We start from the raw sequence: 22430 nt of genomic DNA, 5'->3' as shown, positions 1-22430 counted from the left end.
ACAATGGCAGTCTTCAGTGGGAGTCTGGACCGTGCCAGGTAAGGGCTGTCCTTGCAGCTATCCATCTAAAAAGATTAGTGCCCTTTATGTAAAAATGTTCACTTAGGCTCCATGCACACTACATTCTCAATAAACACTGGATAAAAAATATTTAGCATTCTTGCAGTGTTTAGGAGCGTTTTCAAAATTGTTTAGAAGCGGTAGCGTTTTTGTTAAGGAGCAGCCGGCGTCCTTAACAACCAGTGACTAGCTGGTTGTTAAGGAGCGGGCTGGGAAGACAGCCGCCACATCCTTAACAATGGATGACTCATCCGGGAACCCTAATGATAGCTGAATGTAAACTAAAAAATTTCTAGCAATAAAAAAATTGAGAAAAAAACAACGTGGGTCCTCCCCAATCCATACCAGGCCTTTCAAGTTCTCCTTAAAATCCATAGGTATGGATTTGGGGAGAGGGGGGTTCTTTTCTCTATCATTATTGCTTGCAATTGTTTTGTTCACAATCAGCTGTCAGCGGGTTTCAGATGAGTCATCGGTTGTTAAGGATGCGGCGGCCAGCTTCCTGGCCCGCTCCTTAACAACCAGCTATACACTGGTTATTAAGGACGCCGGCGGGCCGCTGGCTGAGGGGGAAAAAAAAAACGCGCTGCAAACTGGTGCTTAGCAGTGGTTAAATAGCATTTAGGTGCTTCTAGGAGCTGTCGACTTTTTTTTTGGCTGGCAAATCACTTTTTTTTTTTTTTTTTTTCCCTGCTCCTAGAAGCTGAAGCTTGAAAAATGCTTCTAGCCTAAAATATTGTGCATGGACACAGGATAACACTTCTAGCAGCTGAAGAAAAAACGCTCAAAGCAGCTGCTAGGAGCTTAAAAAAAGTCTAGTGTGTCATCATTGTTGACTTCTTGTTCACTGTTTATATGGTCAGAGCCATTTTGCACTCTTTTGTATTACATTATAATGTTTTACTGTAATGCTGAAAATTAAATTAAAAAGATTAAAACAGAAAAATAAGCTAGTGTGCATGGAGCCTAGCTTCTTGCTGCCTAGTGCCACCTGACCTAAGATAATACTTTCCTCCCCTGCCCCAGGCATATACTTATATATGGCTGTGGCCTGATGCAATTTTTACATCCTGGTGCTTCGTGCCTCAGGAGATGGCCCTATGGAATACTATAGGGATCAGCTGTGCAAGTACAGGTAGTGAAAGGAAGTTTTTTTGTGGGAGGATATAAAGATTGTGGCAGGCAGCTGATGTGAGATTCAGATAAGAATACATCTAGAGCAGGGAAGGGTGGGTTAGTTTAGTTCAGGAGCTATGTAGGAAGAATACGTGAACTTTAAGGCCTCAGTCATCCTGGCAATGACATAAAGTGTTTGCACGCATTTATTGGATATTTGTAAATGCATGTAATGGCTTTAAATGATATCATGAACACTGTATGTTTACCTTTTTGTTTTGGTGTATTCAGTTCAGCTGTGTTTAGAAAAAAATAACTTCTGTGCATCAAGGAGCAGATTAGACAATCTAAACGCATCTAAATACATGTTAACAAATAGAAATGCATGTAAACACAAGTGCAGGTCTGGCCTGGTCTGGGAGACATAAAGTTCTTCCCAGATAATTTATCCTGTGTTTAAATCAACTAAAGCATGAGGCTAATGTGAATGTAGCCTAAAGTGAAAAAAATGCAGTAAACTCTGCAATACATGCACATTTCTACATGTGTTCTCCTCCTAAAGACCCTACAAGTACAGAAATATATCTGCTGATCTGCCACAAAACTAGGCAACTCCCATTTTCTTGTTGTGAGCAGACAACACACTGCGCTTTTTTTGAGACAGCCAGCCATGTACTCTCATGTAGAGTGTACAAAAGAGCATCGGGATTGTCATATATTGCCTGGTATCCTGCATCATTTCCATTACACTCATAGATTGGCATCTGGATTGCTTGCAGGGTTCAGGAAATTCCATAACCAGTGCCAGGTTAGTTCCCTTTGCACTGCAGTATACTGAAGGCAGACCTGGCAGAAAATGCCATACTATAACATAAAACTGGCCATACACATTACAATTTGATTGTACAATCTTCGTTAGATATAACAACTGTATTGTAATTTGGATCTAAAGGTTATGCAGCCAGATTGTAACATATGGTCAGCTTATGTCAGATGGCTTGTGATGCTCTGGCATTTAATTGCTTCTAGTTTACCTGAGAGGACTACAGTTCATGTTTAGTATAAAAGGCTAAATGTATGTGAAGCATGACGGACTTTTATGAGATCTGAATTCTTTGTCACTCCAGGCTAATCCCCAAGGACCAGTATTACTGCGGAGTTCTGTACTTCACTGGCAGTGATATCTTCAACAAGAACATGCGTACCCATGCTTTAGAAAAAGGATTTACGCTGAATGAATACACGCTGAGGCCTCTGGGAATCACAGGTCAGCCATGTTTTCTGGCTCACGTGTCTCTTGTTCACCTTATGATATACAGTGGGTAAAGAAAAGAATCCCCCCCCCTTTTAAAATAATCACATTTTGTTGCTCTGCATCCTGAAATGATAACACAGTTTTTGTTTTATCTAGCTGTATTTACTGAGTGCAACTTATAACATCCAAGTGAAAGATATAACACCAACATGCCAGAAAAAAATTTAATTCAAAAACAGAATCACTGAGTTGGAAAAAGGATCACCTCCTCCTAATAATGACTTGTAAACTCAATCAGGTGTAGCTAATCACCTTTTCAATGGCACACAAGGCCATTTGACTTTCAGCTGTGATCAGCTGTGGTCATTTTGATTAGCTCTGCATGAAAAGAGCTTTCCTGGAACATTTCAGTTTCTAGTAGTGTAACTGCAGCAAACAATCAGCTATGGGTGGCAAGGCACTGTCAAAAGATTTCCGGGATAAATTTGTGGACAGGCACAAGTGAAGAGATGGATATACAAAAAATCACAGGCTTTATCAATGCCTAGAAGCACAGTGATGTCTGTTATTAAGAAGTGGAAGGTATTTGGTACAACACAGACCATCCCTGGATTAGGACTTTGCTCCAAACTGGATGAAAGAGTCAGGAGGAAACTGATCAGAGAGGCTACCAAGAGGCCTACGGTAACTCTGAAGCAGTTGCAGGAATTTATGACACAGAGTGGTCATTGTGTTACAACAATATCACAAATTCTCCACAAATGTGGCTTGTATGGGAGGGTTACAAGAAAAAAGACACTCCTCAAGAAAGGCCACATGCAGTCATGACTGAGCTTTGCCAAAATGCACCTTGAAGATTCTGAGGCCACATGGAAAAAGGTGTTCTAGTCACATGAGACTAAAATTTTATTCTTTTGGCCTCAACCCCAAACGATATGTCTGGCGGAAATCCAATACACATCACCATCCAAAAGACCATTCCTACAGTAAAGCATGGAGGGGGTAATATCCTGTTATGGGGGTGTTTCTCTGCAGCAGGGACTGGAGCACTTGTCCGGATAGAAAGAAGAATGGATGAGGCAAAATACTGTCAACTTTTTGAGGAAAATCTGTTGCCCTCTGCCAGAAAGTTGTCAATGGGAAGAAGGTTTACCTTCTAACATGACAATGACTCAAAGCACACAGCAAAAATGACCACACAGTGATTGAAGGAGAAGGTGAATGTACTTGCATGGCCTAGTAAGAGCCCAGACTATAACGCCATTGAAAATCTGTGGAATGACTTGAAGACTGCCGTCCACAGTCGTCATCAAATTTAACTGAACTTGAGCAGTTCTGCAAAGAAGAGTGGTCAAATATTGCAAATTCTAGATGTGCAAAGTTAATAGAGAGGTATCCCAACAGACTAAAGGTTGTATTTAAAGCAAAAGGTGGGAACAAAATACTGACACAAGAAGGGGGGATGATCCTTTTTCCAACTCCAGTGATTCTGTTTTTGATTATTTTTTTCTGACATGTTTGTGTTATATAAATTAAAGTGGAACAATGAGCGCTACCTGGTATCCTACAACACAAACTAAATCAGTGACCTGTATAATAAAATGTACATACTGTAAATCTAGGGCTGAAACTAACGATTATTTTCATAATCAATTAGTTGGCCGATTTATTGTTTCGATTAATCGTTTAATAACATCAAAAGAAAGTGTGGTGTATAATTTAGTTAATATGTAAAGTTTTTTTTAAAAAAAAGGTAATTTATTCTTAAATATCTCTATGCAGTGGTAAATATAAATAACCAACTATATGGTTAGGGAGCAAAATCTCTATTCCACTTTGAGAATAACAGACAGAAGAGATATACTGTATATACTATTAGAGGAGATATACTGTATATACTATTAAAGGGTGAATCTGGTAAATATCAGACTCAGAGATCCAATTTTGTATTAAAAAAAACAAACAAACAATGTCTTCCTTCAAAAAAAAAAAATGTAATTTTAAGAACGTTCGTTTGATTTCTAATTGTTAGTGAGGTCAAATCGACGTTCATTTACAACCACAGTGACGGTAAAATTTGGAAATAATAGAAAACTTCTTGGTCAAAGGAATTTTCAGACAGTGTATGTGGTTTTCGTTCAGAGATTACATTCATTTTAAACAGAAATGTTAAAAGCAAGTGAAAATTTCAAACAACATTCTTTCATTCAGCGAATGTATAAAGATTTTTCGTCTGAATATTCTCGTCTGAAAATCGATCGATGTGGCCAGCATAAGGCTCAGTACACACCTATGCAGTTTGCTTGTGATCTGTTTCTGCAGTGCTTTTTGATTTTTGCGCATGTGATTTTGCTGCAATTTGTGTTTTTGCATTTTTTTTGGCCAATTTGTTGTTGGGCAGATTAAAAAACACAAATTTCTGCAAAAACGCATTACATGCTTTTCTGCAGCTTCTCTATTGAAGTATATTGAACCAAAAAAGCATTGTTTTGCGTTAAAAAAAAGTCTCTGACCCTTTCCAAACAGGCAGTGGTGTAGAACTGTAGTGCGTTTCTGCAAAAAGCACCAAAAAACACACATACTGTAGATATGAACCAGGTCTAAGACGTTTAGTAAAATAATGGGGTTAAATAAATAAAATGAGCCCTTTATAGTACAAAAAAAGCAGATAATCACTACTGTAAGGGGTTCCTTTTTTTACTGTAGAACTGTGAAAGTAATATTTACAGTAGCGATTATTTGCTCTTTTTGTACTATAAAGGGCTCATTTTAGTTTTTTTTAACCCCATTATGTTACTGGCCGATTAATCGATTATGAAAATAGTAATCGATTATTTTCATAATCGATTCGTTGCCGATTAATCGATTAGTTGTTTCAGCCCTATGTAAATCTCAATAATAATTTAAATAATATTAATGAATAATAAATATTAAATCTAAAAATATGAAATGGCTGCTTTACACCTATCAGTGATTCACTACACCAAACAAATAGAGAATTTCATATATAAATGGTAGGGGTGCAACGGATCTTCAGCAATCCGTGATCCGAACGGTTCACCCTGTTCGGATCGGCACACATGCGCTCCGCACCGCTGCCTCGGGCTTAGGAAAGGCCGCGGCTTCGGCCTAGCTCTGGAGCGGCAAAAAAAAATGCAAAACGCGGCAAAAACGCTGTAAAAACGCTACAAAAACGTGGCAAGCATGACAAAAAAAAACTCCAGAAACGCTCAAAAGCAACATGCATAGGTGTGAATCGAGCATGAGAGCCAGTAAACAACACTAAACACAAACAACACTAGTCATCTAATAGTCTTCCTTCCTAATTCCTTTACTATACTGTATGTACAGTGGGGAGATGTGGATATTACAACAATGGCGGAGATGTGGATATTATTACAGTGGGGAGATGTGGATATTACAGTGGGGGAGATGTGGATATTATTACAGTGGGGGGAGAGATTGTAGATCTTACAGCAGTGGGGGAGATTGTGGATATTACAGCAGTGGGGGAGATGTGGATATTATTACAGTGGGGGAGATGTGGATATTACAGTGGGGGAGATGTGGATATTATTACGGGGGGGGAGATGTGGATATTATTACAGTGGGGGGAGATGTGGATATTATTACAGTGGGGGAGATGTGGATATTATTACAGTGGGGGAGATGTGGATATTATTACAGTGGGGGAGATGTGAATATTATTACAGTGGGGGAGATGTGAATATTATTACAGTGGGGGAGATGTGAATATTATTACAGTGGGGGAGAGATTGTAGATATTACAGCAGTGGGGGAGATGTGGATATTACAGCAGTGGGGGAGATTGTGGATATTACAGTGGGGGAGATGTGGATATTATTACAGTGGGGGGAGATGTGGATATTATTACAGTGGGGGGAGATGTGGATATTATTACAGTGGGGGGAGATGTGGATATTACAACAATGGGGGAGATGTGGATATTATTACAGTGGGGGGAGATGTGGATATTATTACAGTGGGGGAGATGTGGATATTATTACAGTGGGGGGAGATGTGGATATTATTACAGTGGGGGAGATGTGGATATTATTACAGTGGGGGAGATGTGGATATTATTACAGTGGGGGAGATGTGGATATTATTACAGTGGGGGAGATGTGGATATTATTACAGTGGGGGAGATGTGGATATTATTACAGTGGGGGAGATGTGGATATTATTACAGTGGGGGAGATGTGGATATTATTACAGTGGGGGAGAGATTGTAGATATTACAGCAGTGGGGGAGATGTGGATATTACAGCAGTGGGGGAGATTGTGGATATTACAGTGGGGGAGATGACGTGGATATTACAGTGGGGAATATTTTTTTGTGTTGATCCGAAAATGATCCAAACCGTGACTCCTGATCCGAGGAATAATCCGAACCGTGAGTTTTTTGACCCGTTGCACCCATAGTAAATGGTGCAGCGCTATTCTCATACAATCCTGTCCACTGTGCATACAATGTATCACACTAAAAGAATATGTGACTTGATAAAACAAAAATTGAAAAGTACAATAAAATACACATTAAAGACTTTTATATGTTTATTAATCCGCCACTGTGCTCCTCAACAATCTTCTCATATAAAGCAAGCGTTTCCACCACCAGATGAATTGTGCTCTCACCTCACTCCTATTCATCACAGGCTTTCTTTCTTACAACTCCAGACAATCCCTCAGGGATGGATATCTCCTCTCTTATCCTTGGATATGGTTTTCCTCTCTCAAAAGCTTTTCACATGGACCACATGAAATAGAAAGGCAACTGCATAGTGCTCTCCATAAAATCATTTATGAACCACTTAAGGACCGAGCCTCTTTCTGAGATTTGTTGTTTACAGGTTAAAAACAGTTTTTTTTTTTGCTAGAAAATTACTTAAAACCCCCAAACATTATACACTTTTTTTTTAACACCCTAGAGATTAAAATGGCAGTCTTTGCAATACTTTCTATCACACCGTATTTGCACAGCGGTCTTACAAGCGCACTTGTTTTTGGAAAAAATACACTTTTTTGAATTAAATAAGACAGCAGTCAAGTTAGCCCATTTTTTTATATTGTGAAAGATAATGTTACGCCGAGTAAATTGATACCCAACATGTCACTCTTCAAAATTGTGCCCACTCGTGGAATGGCGACAAACTTTTACCCTTAAAAATCTCCATAGGCGACATTTAAAAAATTCTACAGGTTGCATGTTTTGAGTTACAGAGGAGGTCTAGGGCTAGAATTATTGCTCTTGCTCTACCGATCGCGGTGATACCTCACATGTGTGGTTTGAACACAATTTTCATATGCAGGCCCTGCTCACATATGCGTTCGCTTCTGCATGCGAGCTTGGCGGGACAGGGCACGTTTAAAAAATGGTTTTTTTCTTATTTATTTTACCTTTTTTCTTTTTAGACCCTCATAAAATTGCACTTACAAGAAGTTCAATAAAAAACAGCATTTCCTAATATCTGGCTTGTGCGCTCACCACACCTCTCAGTGATCATGTAACAATTCAGGGCTGGGCTCCTCCCTCCTATATGCATGTTGCCAATAGGATAGCTTCTTCAGTAGGATCCTACTCCACTCCTTTATCCCTCCTTACGCTTTTAACCAGGCTCCCACTCTCACGCAGAGTCATACAAAGATAGAAAGCACAGACATAGTGTACTTTGCTATGTACCTTATTTGCCACAAATGGCAAAAACACAGATAAAAATCATCCACAGCATAGAATAGACTACTAGTCCTCCGTTGCGCCCCATGATTGGGCTTCTTCAGTAGCTAATACTTCTTTAGTAGCTACTGAAGAAGCCCAATCATGGGGTGCAATGCGTATAGGAGGGAAGAGTCGAGCCTGTGACTTCACACCGGTCGCCGGCCTGTGTTGGTGAGTTGGCGGAGGACGGGTAGTCTATTCCATGCTGTGGATGATTTTTATCTAGTAAGTGTTATTGTTATTTGTGGCAAATAAAGGTACATAGAAAGTGTGGATATAGTGTACTTTGCTATCTTTGTATGACCCTGCATGAGAGTAGAAGCCTGGGTATAATTTGTGAAGCAAAGAAAAAGCAACATGTAAACAGGACTGTAAGCTAACCATTTTATTTAGTGACGGGGGCTTTGATTAGCGTTCAGAGAGCTTTAAAAAAAGGGTGTCTGAAGCAAGTGTAAACGAGCCCTTAAAGTGGATGTCAACCCGAATTTTTTTTTTTTTTTGATGTCATAATGTAGAGTATAAGATTTCCTATCATTTGAGCCCAGTCTTGCCACAAAGAGTTAATCCAGCTCCAAGCAATCCTCTTTTATTGTTCAGTGAGATAAAACTTGACAAACAGAGAAAAACTTTGTCAAATCCTCCCCCTTGCTGTGAGTGACAGGTGATTTACACATCTCGTGCACTAGCCTAAGACATGCATTGTTTTTTAATTCCCACCCCCACTCCTTACTTCAGCAGCTCTGCAAGGATTGGCTGTTCCACACCTCAGCATGATTTGGCATTCTGAAGTCATGTGGTTACTTTCCTGTCTTTTCACTGGATGTTAGAGATCATAGCAGAAGTTCAGTGTAAGAAATACACAGGAGAAAATGCATATTGACAAGGGGAGTGTAGAGGTGGGCGGGGAGTCTACTGACATCACGACTCCACCCACCGAGCTCCAGACAACAGACCCACCCACAGAATCTGCAGTTTTTCGGGTCTCATAACAGACAGAGGGGAGACATTTGACAGGTAAAGATACATGCAGGAGGGATGTATATCCTTATAGATAACCCCTATGGCAGGAGTTTACAAAGGATGACATTGGGTTTACATCCACTATAATGCTTACTAATTTAAATCCATTGCTTTCTCAATGGTACAAAAATATCCATGGGTCAATAAAATCTTTCCCATCTCTACCCCTAGACTTGGCCAGTACATGACCTCCCTCAGGCAGTTCTCTACAAACACTGGGGTTGATTTACTAAAGGCAAATGGGGTGTTCAATTTGCTAAAAAAAAAATTTAAAAAATAAATACCCAATCGCATAATATAAACAAGGGTTTAGCTGGTGTTGGACAATTCTGTGTACTGTAGCTGTTGGGTGACACCACAGTTCCCAGCAGTGAGACATATTTGACACTCAAATGTTGAACACCAGCTGCTGCCATAGCTTTAGGCCTCATGCACACAACGTTTTTACAGCTGCTGTTTTTGGCTTCAGACAATTCCTTTCTACAGTCAGTAAACTCTCCAGCATGTTATCCTATGAGTCCATGCGCACATAGGCTGTTATCAACTGTTTTTGGCTGTAAAAAGACCCAAAACTAGTGGATTCTGAGAGGAGTTTTTCAGCTGTAAAAACGCTCTAACGTCAAACATGGCTCACCAGTGATTTTTAATCTCATTAGAAAAAAAATGCTATTGCAAAAACGTTGAAAAACTCGCTGCAAAGCTACTGGCATTTTTATAACCTTATTATAACTTCCAGTGTGCATGAGGCCTTAAGATCAGAGTTGCCCCTCACAGTTCAGGTATTTCTTTTACAGGCTGCCTCTGCTTTTTGTTTGGTTTTTCTCGCATCATTATTGTTGGTATATAGTGATTCCTGTTGTGTCCTGTGTTGCCTTGGACATAGGATTATCTTTTTTTATGGCAGTAATGTATATGTGCATCTAATCCTTTTTTATTTTTTTTTCTCACAGGAGTAGCCGGGGAGCCCCTCCCAATAGACAGTGAGAAGGACATTTTTGACTACATCCAGTATAAATATCGTGAGCCAAAAGAACGGAGTGAGTGAGAAGAGATGGTCAGTCTTCATTACATGCTGCAGTGTTATCCATCCATGGCCACGTCCAGAGGGAGCATCACCAATTCATGGATGATCTACAGAATATGAGATACTGGGGGTTATTTACTAAAGGCAAATCCAATTTGCAGTGCAAGTGCACTTGAAATTGCACTGAAAGTGCACTTGGAGGTGCAGTTGCTGTAGATCCGAAGGGGAAATGCAAGGAAAATTAAAAAAAACAGCATTTTAGCTTGCACATGATTGGATAATGAAATCAGCAGAGCTTCCCCTCATTTCAGATCTACCCCTCAGATTTACAGTGACTGCACTTTCAGTGCAATTTCAAGTGCACTTTGCACTTGTAGTTTGCACTTGTAGTGCAAAGTGGATTTGCCTTTTGTAAATAACCCCCACTGTGTACAATTTGTGTGTGTGTTAATGAGGTCATACTGGTGTGTAGTTTGTGAGTGTTCTGGATAAATAGTAATGTAGTGGAAACTCAGATAATCAAGATGTAGCAAAACTGTTTACATATGAATTATTTTATTTAAAGGCCATTTTTATTTTGAAATTTCTCAGCATTGGGCATTTTGGCCTGTTTTAGTTCTAACTGGGAAAACACTTTCTGCCAAAGGAAGATTTTGTTTTTAGAGAGAGGGTCACCTTGCCCATTGGGACATTTATGGACACTTTTTTTTCCTCTGTCACTGCTTAGTCTGAGCATGGAATCATGCAAGGTGGTCACAGGCTCCTCATATCTGGGTAATTTGCAGTGTTGTGATGGAAAATGTAAAATTTAGTAAGTGTATCTGGGGCTTGAATGGGAAAAGTGACAGTCTCTTCAAAGGATAGGTGCAGTTTTAGCTTAAAAGAAAGTAGTCTAATTTATTAAGTTACATGAGGGTAAACAAACCTCAGATGCAGACAGCAACATGTGTGTGTGTTCATGGTAATGTGCATAGCGACCAGAGCCACCTGGCCGTGCATTTGTCCATGCTCCTAGAGGATATGGCTGCATTTTGTTTTTTTTTTACATTTTAAAAACCATGATAGTGGTGGGGCAGGTAGTACTTACAGAGTTGGTCAGCGTAAAGATACAACTGACTCAAACTTGCATTTTGGATAATGATTACTGGTGTTAGAGCAGAACTGCAGGCATAAGCATGTTTTTATATATAATTATATTTTTTTTTTATTTTGGGGTATGTAAACATTATTTGCCTCTTCTGAGGTGCATCCCTTGGCTAAATTGCTGTGTAATACACAGTGGTTTGTGAATTGCCCAGGGAAGGGAGGGTATATAAACAACACTAGCCCTTCTATGTATGAGAGCTACAGTGGCTGGAAGTAAAACAAGTTGTACTGTCTCTGTTATAAATAAAAATTCAAGCACAAAGCAGCAATCCTGTAGATCTGATATGTTTTCAGAAATGTGCATGGACTTCTGCTTTTAAAGAGTAACTCCACTTTTGTTGACTGAAAAAAAACATTCCCCTCTGGGATCTGATCAATGTGCATTAGAAAGGATTTTAACAAACTTAGTTTAGATTCCTACCTTTTGTTGTTCTGAAGAAATAGATGTTTGTTTGTCTGTGTCCATGTGCTGAGTGAATCTAATCGGAGTGTCTTCATAATTATAAATCAGCTGCTGCACCTGCAGGGCTCCGAGGAAAGTTTCAGGGTCTGTATCCTTTTAGATGTGATTTCCCTTGAGCCCCTTTCACACATGCGAACCGTTCATTTCATCAGTTCAGTCAGATTTTTGCAAAGAAAAAACGGATGAAGTTTACAAAAGTTTTTCTTCAGATTGTCATCTGTTTTTACATCCAGTTTTTTTTTTTTATATATATCCTCCAGCTAGAGTCCTTAACCACTCAAGTCCCAGAGCCATTTTTTCCATTCAAAAACGGACCGTTTGTCAGTTTACATCCGTTCTTCATCTCATCTGTTTTTAACGGAAAAAAAAATAGGGCTTTGCTCCGTTCCAAAAAAACGGATGTTAACGGAAGTGGATGTAAATGGATGATCATCTATTTTTCTATTGAGATGCATTGATGTTCGTTTTCCATCCGTCAACGGATGGATGAAAAACAGACAAAAGGGTCTGCATGTGTGATAGGGGCCTTAAGTAGTGTCTCAGCTAAAATGACATTTTTGTTGGAGGGGATGCCAAAAATCTGACTTGTATCTTAGTGTAGACTTCTGGGAAAATCAGTGAGCCAATCACACAAGCAGGACATGACATTTTCAGGAGGTGTTCTGTATATCATCTGTGTACAGAACACCTCCCGTTAGCCATATCGCATTTTACAGAAAATTACAGAGCTGCAGATTGAAAGGGAAAGGTCATTTCTAGTAACATTCAGTTACAATATGACGTCGCAATTTTATATGCTATATTATTGTTTTTATTCGCTAATTATTTTCCCCCATAAAAGTGGAATTATCCTTTAAGTCTAGCTCCACATAAAACTGAGTGACGGTTGGAAAGTTGGGTCATGCTCATGCTGTGTTTGTCTGTCAGTCGATCACTGAAGGCATATTCATTCCCCTCTGTTTCCAGTCTGTGCCAGAACTGCAGCCAAGTGATTGTGTCCTCAGTCCCCTTGCTGATTCTTCAAAAGGTGGAATGAGTGAATAAAGGGAAGCTTAGCAGCAGGAGGGTGCCATGCTAATAATTTTCTGGTGAGGGGTGTCTGATTTTACTCCAGGAGTCCCTGAGACTTGTAAGAAGCCAACATACGATCTGTCCCACAGACACCCACCACAAATTAAAACATGCTGTAGCTAGCTTTGTGTTATAAAGTAGAGGTAATATCCTTGGAAGTCAGTACCAAGGTCCTGTGTGATGCCTTTTTAATATTTATACTTTTCTTTAGGAAAAATAATTAGAATTCCATGGCAAATCTTTTACTGAAACTGCTAGTTACAAGTATGACAGGCACCTAGTATTTGCAGAAATAGGCCAGGCATAGAAGCCTACATATTTCTCTTAAAGATTTTATCATAAGAAAAAGGAATGCTTGCCATTGTGTTATACAGAGTACAGTTCTTCCAATGTTTCACAAGGCATATTTTATACTGTAGCATCAGTAACAAGCAAAGAAGATCAGGAAAAAAAAAAGATTGTATTTATAATGATGTGGCTACCCTGACACTACTTGTGCGATTGTAAAATACTTGGACTAGATGCATGTGTATATATAAGGAAGGTCTAGAATGTGATGTGACAGCAAAGAAACAATAAATCCTGTCATGTTAAACAAACAGCAGGCCACTGTCATTTCTTTTGGTTAAAACATATCTAAATGTAATATATTGTAGCTTACCAGTTGTTGGCGGTAGTGGCTGTATTACTTTTTTTTTTTTCTTCTAATTTTCACCTGGTAATCCTGTCATTAACACACTTCTGTCCCTGGGTGACTATGCTCACTTACCTCACTGGATCGAATTCTGGTTGTTACATAGGGGTTTATTTACTAAAGCTAGAGAGTACAAACTCAGGCTCGCTTCTGCCTAGAAACCAGCTTCCAGGTTTTATTGCCCACGCTTAATTGTAGGGATGCATCGAAACCGTTCTTTTTACAAGTACCAATACTTTTTTTTTTTTTTTGCACTTTTTTCAATGTGAAAACATGTAAATATATGTTAAAGGTGTAAAAACATTGTTGAACAAAGAAAACAAAATAAAAGCGAACAGTTTATAAAATAGAAATAAACCAAAAAAAAAAAAAAAATCAGGAGGAAAATAATTACATGGAGGTGAAGGAGGAGTTAATTGAGGCCGATTAGAGTAAGTTTTAAGGGTTAAACAGGAACATTTCATCATCATATTTTTATTTTTTTATACTTGACAGATTGCTTTAACCACTTCAATACCCGCGTATAGTCAAATGATGGCCGCAGATGGGATCTCCCATCCTGGGCGGCTGTCATATGACGTCCTGGGCTTCCCGGCTGTCTAGGGGGCGCGCGCCGCGTTGCCCGGGACCTGGTGCGTGTGCCCGGCGGCCGCGATGTCCACCGGGCATACGCGATTGCCCGTTAACCGAGCAGGACTGTGGATCTGTGTGTGTGTGTGTGTGTGTGTGTGTGTGTGTACACACACAGATCCACGTCCTGTCAGCTGAGAGGAGACCGATCTGTGTTCCCAGTACAGAGGAACACCGATCGGTCTCCTCCCCTTGTGAGTCCCCTCCCCCTACAGTTATAATCACTCCCCTAGGAAGCGCATTTAACCCCTCATGTCCCCCTAGTGGTTAACCCCTTCCCTGCCTGTCACATTTATACAGTAATCAATGCAATTTTATAGCATTGATTGCTGTATAAATGTGAATGGTCCCAAAAATGTGTCAAAAGTGTCCGATGTGTCTGCCATAATGTCGCAGTCACGAAAAAAATCACAGATAGCCACCATTACTAGTAAAATAAATAAATAAATAAATTTTTTAAATGCCATAAATCTATCCCGTATTTTGTAGACGCTATAACTTTTGCGCAAACCAATCAATATACGCTTATTGCGATTTTTTTTTTTTTTTTTTTTTTTTTTTTACCAAACATATGTAGAAGAATACGTATCGGCCTAAACTGAGGAAAAAATTAGTGTTTTTTTTTTAAAAATGGGATATTTATTATAGCAAAAAGTATAAAATATTGTGTTTTTTTCAAAATTGTCGCTCTTCTTTTGTTTATAGCGCAAAAAATAAAAACCGCAGATGTTTACATTCCTTGTAATAGGAATAAAAGTGACACAATTTTTTTTTTTTTAAACAGTGTAAAAATAAAAGAATGTAAAATAAATAATAAAATTTTTTTTTTAAAAAACCCCCGTCCCGACGAGCTTGCGTGCAGAAGCGAACGCATACACGAGTAGCGCCCGCATATGAAAACGGTGGTCAAACCACACATATGAGGTATCGTTGTGACCGGTAGAGCTAGACCTAGCCCTAGACCTCCTCTGTACTGCAAAATATGCAAAACCTGTAGAATTTTTTAAACGTTGCCTATGGAGATTTTTGAGGGTAAAAGTTTGACGCAATTTTCAAGCGTGACATGTTGGGTATCAATTTACTTGGCGTAACATTATATTTCACAATATAAAAAAAATTAGGCTAACTTTACTATTGTCTTATTTTTTTATTCAAAAAAGTGAATTTTTTCCAAAAAAAAGTGCGCTTTTAAGACCGCTGTGCAAATATGGTGCAAAAAAAAGTATTGCAACGACCGCCATTTTATTCTCTAGGGTGTTAGAAGAAAAACCATATATAATGTTTGGGGGTTCTAAGTAATTTTCTAGCAAAAAAACCTGTTTTAAACATGTAAACACCTAAAATCCAAAACGAGGCTGGTCCTTAAGTGGTTAAAGTGCGACAGCGCTGAAAACTAAAAATTGGTCTGGGAAGGAAGGGGGTGAAAATGCCCTGTATTGAACCAGTTAAACTGATTTCATCTGCAGATCGAAGTTCATCCCTTTGATCTGTAGATGAAGTAAGATACAAAAAGAAACAATGTTTCTTTTCATCTTGCAGCTGAGCAATGTTAAATATTGCTTGGCATTTTTTTTTACAGCTCAGAGACATCTAAAGAACCTTACATCCAAAGCTGGCATCAGATGAGGACAAAATTGCTGCCTAGTAGAACTTAGAGAACATGTGAACAGAAGACTAGGTTGGCAGCATTACAAATCTTGGAAACAGTTGCTTGATGCCAAATAAAACCCACACAAATCTAGTAGAGTGGACCTTGACAGAAAAGACTGGAACACAATCCTTAAAGTGGAACTACACTGCATCTAAACACCACAAATACGATTTAATTCATTTTTATTATTCAAAGAAAACTCCCCCATACTTTATTTTGCTAAGAAATCACTTTGAAAAACGCCCCCTTGAATTTTTGGCCGTGGACATTTTGTGTAAGGGCAGGTGATTCATGTACTGTAGCATTTACTTCCTGAAATCCATCTGCCCTTAGCTCAGGCATGCTTAGCTGAGAGCCCCTCCTGCAGATTCCTGGGGTGTAGGACAGCATTTGCCTAGGCAAGAAACCAGGCAGTAACTGAAAAAATGTTTTAAAAAAAGGCCAAATTAAGCAACTATAATATACCTTCCTAGCTATTTGCCAAGGATAGCAGCATAAGGATTAAAACAGAAAATGTTGAGAGAGTGAAAGACAAGCTTAGACAGACAATGTCCTGCCAAAGCCACCTAGAGATGGTGAAACACTGCATCGTTATATGGTCCATCCAAGATTACAAAAAATCTGTTTTCCTGAAAGAAACAATGGCTGAGAGACAGAGTTGGCCAAAACTCCATCCAGACAACATACAGAAAGTTCCTTTTGAAACTGCAAAGGGCAGAAGACTGAGGTCATGGTTGAGGTGAAGACTTTTGGTTTACCTGTAAAATCCTTTTCTTGGAGTACATCATATAGGACTCTAAGCTTCCCTAAACTACGAACCTTGCTAGAAGATATAAATTGGGATAAAATCTTAGAAACAAAGAACACGGAGGAGAGATGGGTTTACTTTAAGAGCATATTAAATAAGGGCATTAGCCAATGTATCCCATTGGGAAATAAATTTAAAATAGCAAACAATAGTCCTGTATGACTTAACTCCAATGTAAAAATGCATATAAAAAGCAAAGGAGAAGGCCTTCAAAAATAGAAGGCTGAGTGATCATCATCAGCATTCAGGCTTTACAAAGAATGTTTGGTCCCCGGCATTATCCGGGGGCCCGCATGGGACAAGGCAAAGGGCTCTTTGCCTGTGCTGTTCTCTCCCTTCTCTCGGCAGGTTCTATTGGTGGAATCTCCCTTAGCAACAAGCCGCCATTGGAGGAATTTGGTGGGCTGTTCTTCGCGCCCTCTGACTGCTTATAAAAAGCCAGATGCTGCCGCAGCTGCCAGCCACCTGAAGAGGACCGGTCTGCGCTCCTGTGTACCGTTCGTCAGCATGGAGTCTCTCCTTCGTCAGCTCCTGCAGAAAGCTCCGGTGGTGAGGAGTGGCTACGGCGTTGCTTAGCTGAAGACCTGCCTGCTTGTTGTTCTCTCCTGCCTATCGGACACCCATGCTGAATATGACTATGGAGGAACAGGGATTCTGCAGCGGCTGGCAACTCCTGCCCACTTGTAGGAAAGAAAAAACAGAAAAAGTCGGCAGCCCCAGCGGTTCCTTATTCTAGGAAAGATTCACTCACCTCTGCTTCTTGTTCTAGGTATCATAAGGATGCTGCAACTTTACCCTCCTCAGCCTCCATTCTACAAGCCAGCGCTGCAGCTCCTTTGGGTCAGAATGCTGTGTCGGATAGCCTGCCTGGTGAGAATTCTGTTGCTTCTATGCCTGACTTAATTTTTATTCTTAATTCTTTAGCGAATGCTTTTGCTAGCCTGTCAGAAGGGGAACAAGGGTCTCCCTCTCCCTCTCTCATTGCCAGGGCTCTGTTTGCAGGCGCTGGCAGTTCTTTTCAGAATAGCCAACAATTACTGAATGCTGCAGGTCAAACACCTCTCCCTGTACAGGAGGCACTGCCTTTTGATACATTACAAGGGGCACATGTATTTGACGGGTTTTCAAAAGGCACTGACAACAGTGAAATTGTCAAGCATGCTGCCCTGGCTAGAAATTTATCCAAACATCAAGATGGCGGAGCTGCTTCATAGCAGCTTTAAAGATGTTTTTTTTTGGTCCCTGGATTTTCTGGGACTGGTTGTACTTTAGTTGATAATTTACGGTCAGTTTATTGCGGGTCTGTTCTCATGTTCTCATCGCCCCCTTTTTCCAATTTCAGAATTTCACCTTTGGGTGTAGTCCCTAAGAAAGAGCCAGGCTCTTTTTTCGCCTGATACATCATTTGTCCTATCCTGCTGGTCATTCTCTCAATGACGAGGTTGCGGATTTTGATGCTTCAATCACGTATGCCTCTTTCGATGAGGCCTTGGTTCCTCTCAGGCATTTTGGAAAAAATGCGTTAATGGCCAAGGCTTATATCAAGTCTGCATTTCGGTTACTCCCAGTACATCCCCAAGGCTTTAGTTCTTTAGGTTTTCATTTTGATGGATTTTTTTATTTTGATAAGGAGAAGCCCATTGGCATACATTTATCTTGTTTTTACTTTGAAGCCTTTTCTTCTATGGGTATTGTCTGTGGTTCACCCAGGTTCTGGCTATATTCATTATCTAGATCATTTCCTTTTTGTAGGTCCATCCGATTGCTCTGATTCTTCGTCAGCTTTCTTTGATAAGAAAGCCTTTGAAAACGTCTGATGAAACGTGTAAGTCGGAGCCACGCCCTTGCGTCATTTCCGGTACGAAAGTAGGGAGCCTGGAACGCAGTTGAAGCGTACGCTGTGAACCAGCTTCCCCTACACACGATTTTGACCATACACTGTAGTAGTGTTTTTTTTTTTTTTTAAACATTCAGAGTTTATTGAACTTCAACAATAGTATAGAAATGTTTTCATACATTAAATAGAAGTGTACCTTACAGTCAATCACACAAGATTTTATGCATATGGTAGAGAGTGATATTGTAATGAACAGATACCTTTGTTACAGAGGTCAGGGTAGAATATCAAACATATGTTTCCCAAAAGTCTGACATCTGTTATTGGTTCAATATTTTGTTGATTTCTGATTGAGATCATGAACTTTACATACATTAAGAACTTATATAGGCACATGTAGTATTTATTCTAAGTTGTTCCATAATAGTGTATACTCTTTATCTTGATTAACAGAAACAAAGAGATGAAAGGAGGATAGAATAGGGTTGAATTAGGAAAGGGTATCCATTACGGGATGCATAGTTATTTAACGTGAGCAGGTAAGTCCTGGAGTAGTCATGTGTCCCTCGAACAAAGAGACAGAGTAATTATGTGTTCAGTTTCCTCAAAGATCATTATATGCATCAGAGTAGTGGAATTCGATCCAGAGTGTCCACGTTTTGTGAAACCTGTCCACCCCGTCAGAAGCTTGCGCCAAAGTATCTTCCATTTCACATATTTCTGAGATCTTTGCTAGCCACTCAGGAATAGTGGGTGCTCGTGTGGTTCTCCAGTGGGCAGGTATCAGCGTCTTGGCTGCATTTAGCAGGTGATGCGCAGAAGACAACAGGCGGCATCCAGCACGATCCTGGTATCAGTTATTTAATTATGTCTCTGACCTGTTGCCAGAACATGGTCAAGAGAGGGCAATGCCACCAAATGTGTATTAATGTGCCTGTATCGTTCCCACATCTCCAGCAAACATTGGGGGTCTGTGCACACCAGGTGTGTAGTTTTGCAGGCATGATATACCAGTCTGTGAGTAGTTTGTAGGACGTTTCTTGTGTCTTAGTACTTATAGAGCACTTATGCGCAAGGATGCACGGTTTTGACCATTGACTGTTAGTGATTGTACGATCGAGTGCCGTAGACCAGCTCTTTCTAAATCTGTCTTCTGTTTCAGGGATTGAATTTTGGAGCCACTTATGTTATTGAGGTTGTTTTTTGCAGTTGTTCTCCGTCAGGGCAAATTTTTTCTAAGTCAGTCAGCTGTCTGGAAAAATGTCCTTGTCTAGATGCATCATTTACATAGCTGCGTATCTGGAAATAAGTCCAAACTGGCATGTTGTGGAACTCACTGTCTTTCTTTAAGGTCACATTGTCTTTGAATTTCCCATTGTGAAAGCAATCTCCTGTTTGTAATGTCTTGTTAGTAAGAGGTCGCCGGAGCATTCGGTTGTTCATGCCCGGTAGAAAGTCCGGGTTGTCGGATAGTGAAGTAAGAGGGCTCAGAGAAGAGGTCAATGTGGGGTATTTCAAATAAGTATGTGAGAGTCACCGGCGCATATATAATAAATGTGAGTCCTATTTTCTTTCTCGAACATCACGGGACACAGAGCCACAGTAATTACTGATGGGTTATATAGGTATCACTGGTGATTGGACACTGGCACACCCTATCAGGAAGTTCAACCCCCTATATAATCCCTCCCCCTTGCAGGGATACCTCAGTTTTTACGCCAGTGTCTTAGGTGATGGACGTGTAAAGATGTCCTGTGCTGAGCTCCAAAGGGAATATCCTAAGATCCTATACTGGGGCAAGCCAGGCGAACCGGATCCATTCAAAGTGTCTTTTCATGGCCGAATTGAATGGTACCCGGGCCTCGTTTCCTGAAGAAACGAGGTTTTACCCGTAATGCTTCTCTTTTTAGAGAGCTGGACCCCGCAGATCAGAAAATGGCTTTAAACTTCCTAATTTCTGGCGAGGTGCTTTACGGTCCCAGAACTGTTGGATCCCCCTACTGATGGCGGCCCCAGTCTCTGACGGTTTTTTCAAACGGAGCCCACCGTGAGAGGTGAAGATTGGGTCTGTGTAAACAGCACCCTGCGGCTGGATAAGGTAAGAGGAGATTCCACAGAATTTTTGAGTTCTAGTGGCTTTTCTCCTTTAAGGTAAATGCATTCTATGCCTATTGTGACCACCGGGGGCTGCCAAGAGCACAAACCTACACATGCTGACTCTGTCTCAGGTGTTGTAATCGCTGTTTATGTCCCAGCATCTCAAGCAGGCTGCAAACAGGTAAGGTGGAAAGGGGGATTTCTCATGTTTGAATGTTCCCCCCAGGCTAGAGAGGGGCCACAGGGGTCTAGAAAGTGGTTATACCACCCGGGCTCTGCGGCCTAATGGCCACCATCTCTCAAGATAGCCGTTCAGGCAGATCTTGTTACCAGCCTCCCTCCCTCCCCCCCCCCCCCCCCATCCCCCATCCCCAGCCTTTCTCCGGAAGCATGACAGGAGAGTCGGCAGCGCGGGAAGCGCTCGTTTTTTTCAAAACTCGGGGGGGGGCGGTAGAGGAGGGGGAGGGGGCGTCAGCACAGAGTGCTTAGACTCCCACTCAGGCCAGCTGCAGGCTATTAAAGGCACTCTATACAGGTGCACTCAGCCTTCTGAGAGACACAGAGCTGACGGTCGCATGTAAGGTGGGACACAGGCATTCTCCTAGGCAGCATTTACTGAAGTAACACCAGACTGAGCATTAGGTAGCAAGGCTTTTAGCCAGACTACATCGCTCAGCGGGCAGTGTTCATTTGTATACCTCACACCTTGTTGCTTTGCACTATGGGTAGAAGAGGTTCAAGCACCCCAGGAACCAGAGACACTAGGGGATCTCGTTCAGGTTCTGAGGGCCCCCTGTCGGCAGCATCCTCCCCCCCTAAAGATGGGCCAGGGACGGCTAGCCAGGGAGAGCCATCGGGGTCAGGGGCTACACCTGCTTCTGGCACTTCAGCCCCTGTATATATTACACAAGAGGTTTTTTCCTCAACCATTAATGATCTAGAGGAAAGATTAATGGCCGTGATTACGTCATCACTCAGTGGAAGAAAACGCACTAGGCTTTCCTCTGTTCCCCAAGACCCTCAGACAGAGGAGCTCTGGGATAAAGGAGATGAATACCTTTCAGAGGATCGGGATGGGATGGATGATTCCTCTTCGGAGGATTCAGGTGGAGAGAGACCCTCTGCGACTTCCCAAGAGGAGAAAGTCTTAGTGCAGATCCTCACTGGATTGGTCCGCTCCACATTTAAGTTGCCCATACCTGAAACTGCTAAAGAATCCTCTTCTGCTTTGGGGTCACTGAAACCTTTCCAAGCAGCACATGCTTTTCCTGTTCATACTTTACTTGAAAAGCTTATTTATTCTGAGTGGGATCACCCAGACAAACGTTTTTTTCCGCCGAGAAAGTTTTCAACACTTTATCCGATGGAAGAAAAGTTTATTAAAATGTGGGGAATACCGGCTATTGATGCCGCCATTTCCTCCGTAAATAATAGCCTGACTTGTCCTGTAGACAATGCTCAGATGCTCAGGGATCCTGTAGATAAAAGGATGGAATCCCTATTGAAGGATGTTTTCTCCTTAGCAGGATCAGTGGCCCAACCTGCAGTAGCAGCGATTGGAGTCTGTCAATACTTAAGAGACCATGTTAAGCAGGTCATCAAAGTATTACCTGAACAGCAGGCCCAGGGGTTTGCTAACCTTCCAGCGGCCTTATGCTTTGTGGTTGACGCCTTTAGAGATTCTATCGTGCAAACCTCCCGTCTTTCACTGGGGTTGGTGCATATACGTAGAATCCTATGGTTGAAAAATTGGTCAGCCGAAGCACCATGTAAGAAGCTACTGGCTGGGTTTCCATTTCGTGGTGCAAGGTTGTTTGG

General features: G+C 40.9%; 1 protein-coding gene across 2 annotated transcripts in view; it reads left to right on the top strand.

The window, feature by feature from the left end:
- The window catches only part of POLB (DNA polymerase beta), a 46995-nt gene extending 33501 nt beyond the window's left edge, over positions 1-13494 (top strand). For both annotated transcript variants that reach the window (XM_073622325.1, XM_073622326.1), the window contains exons 13-14: positions 2304-2443; positions 10142-13494. In XM_073622325.1, coding sequence (XP_073478426.1) covers positions 2304-2443; positions 10142-10236 — 235 coding nt within the window. In that variant the 3' untranslated portion in view covers positions 10237-13494. The remainder of the gene's footprint in view (positions 1-2303; positions 2444-10141) is intronic.
- The last annotated feature ends 8936 nt before the right edge of the window (positions 13495-22430 follow it).

Source organism: Aquarana catesbeiana, linkage group LG03 (genome assembly GCF_042186555.1).
Source record: "Aquarana catesbeiana isolate 2022-GZ linkage group LG03, ASM4218655v1, whole genome shotgun sequence".
NCBI lineage: Eukaryota > Metazoa > Chordata > Amphibia > Anura > Ranidae > Aquarana > Aquarana catesbeiana.
Note: the sequence above shows the minus strand (reverse complement) of the source record. Positions and strands in the feature narration are given on the sequence as shown.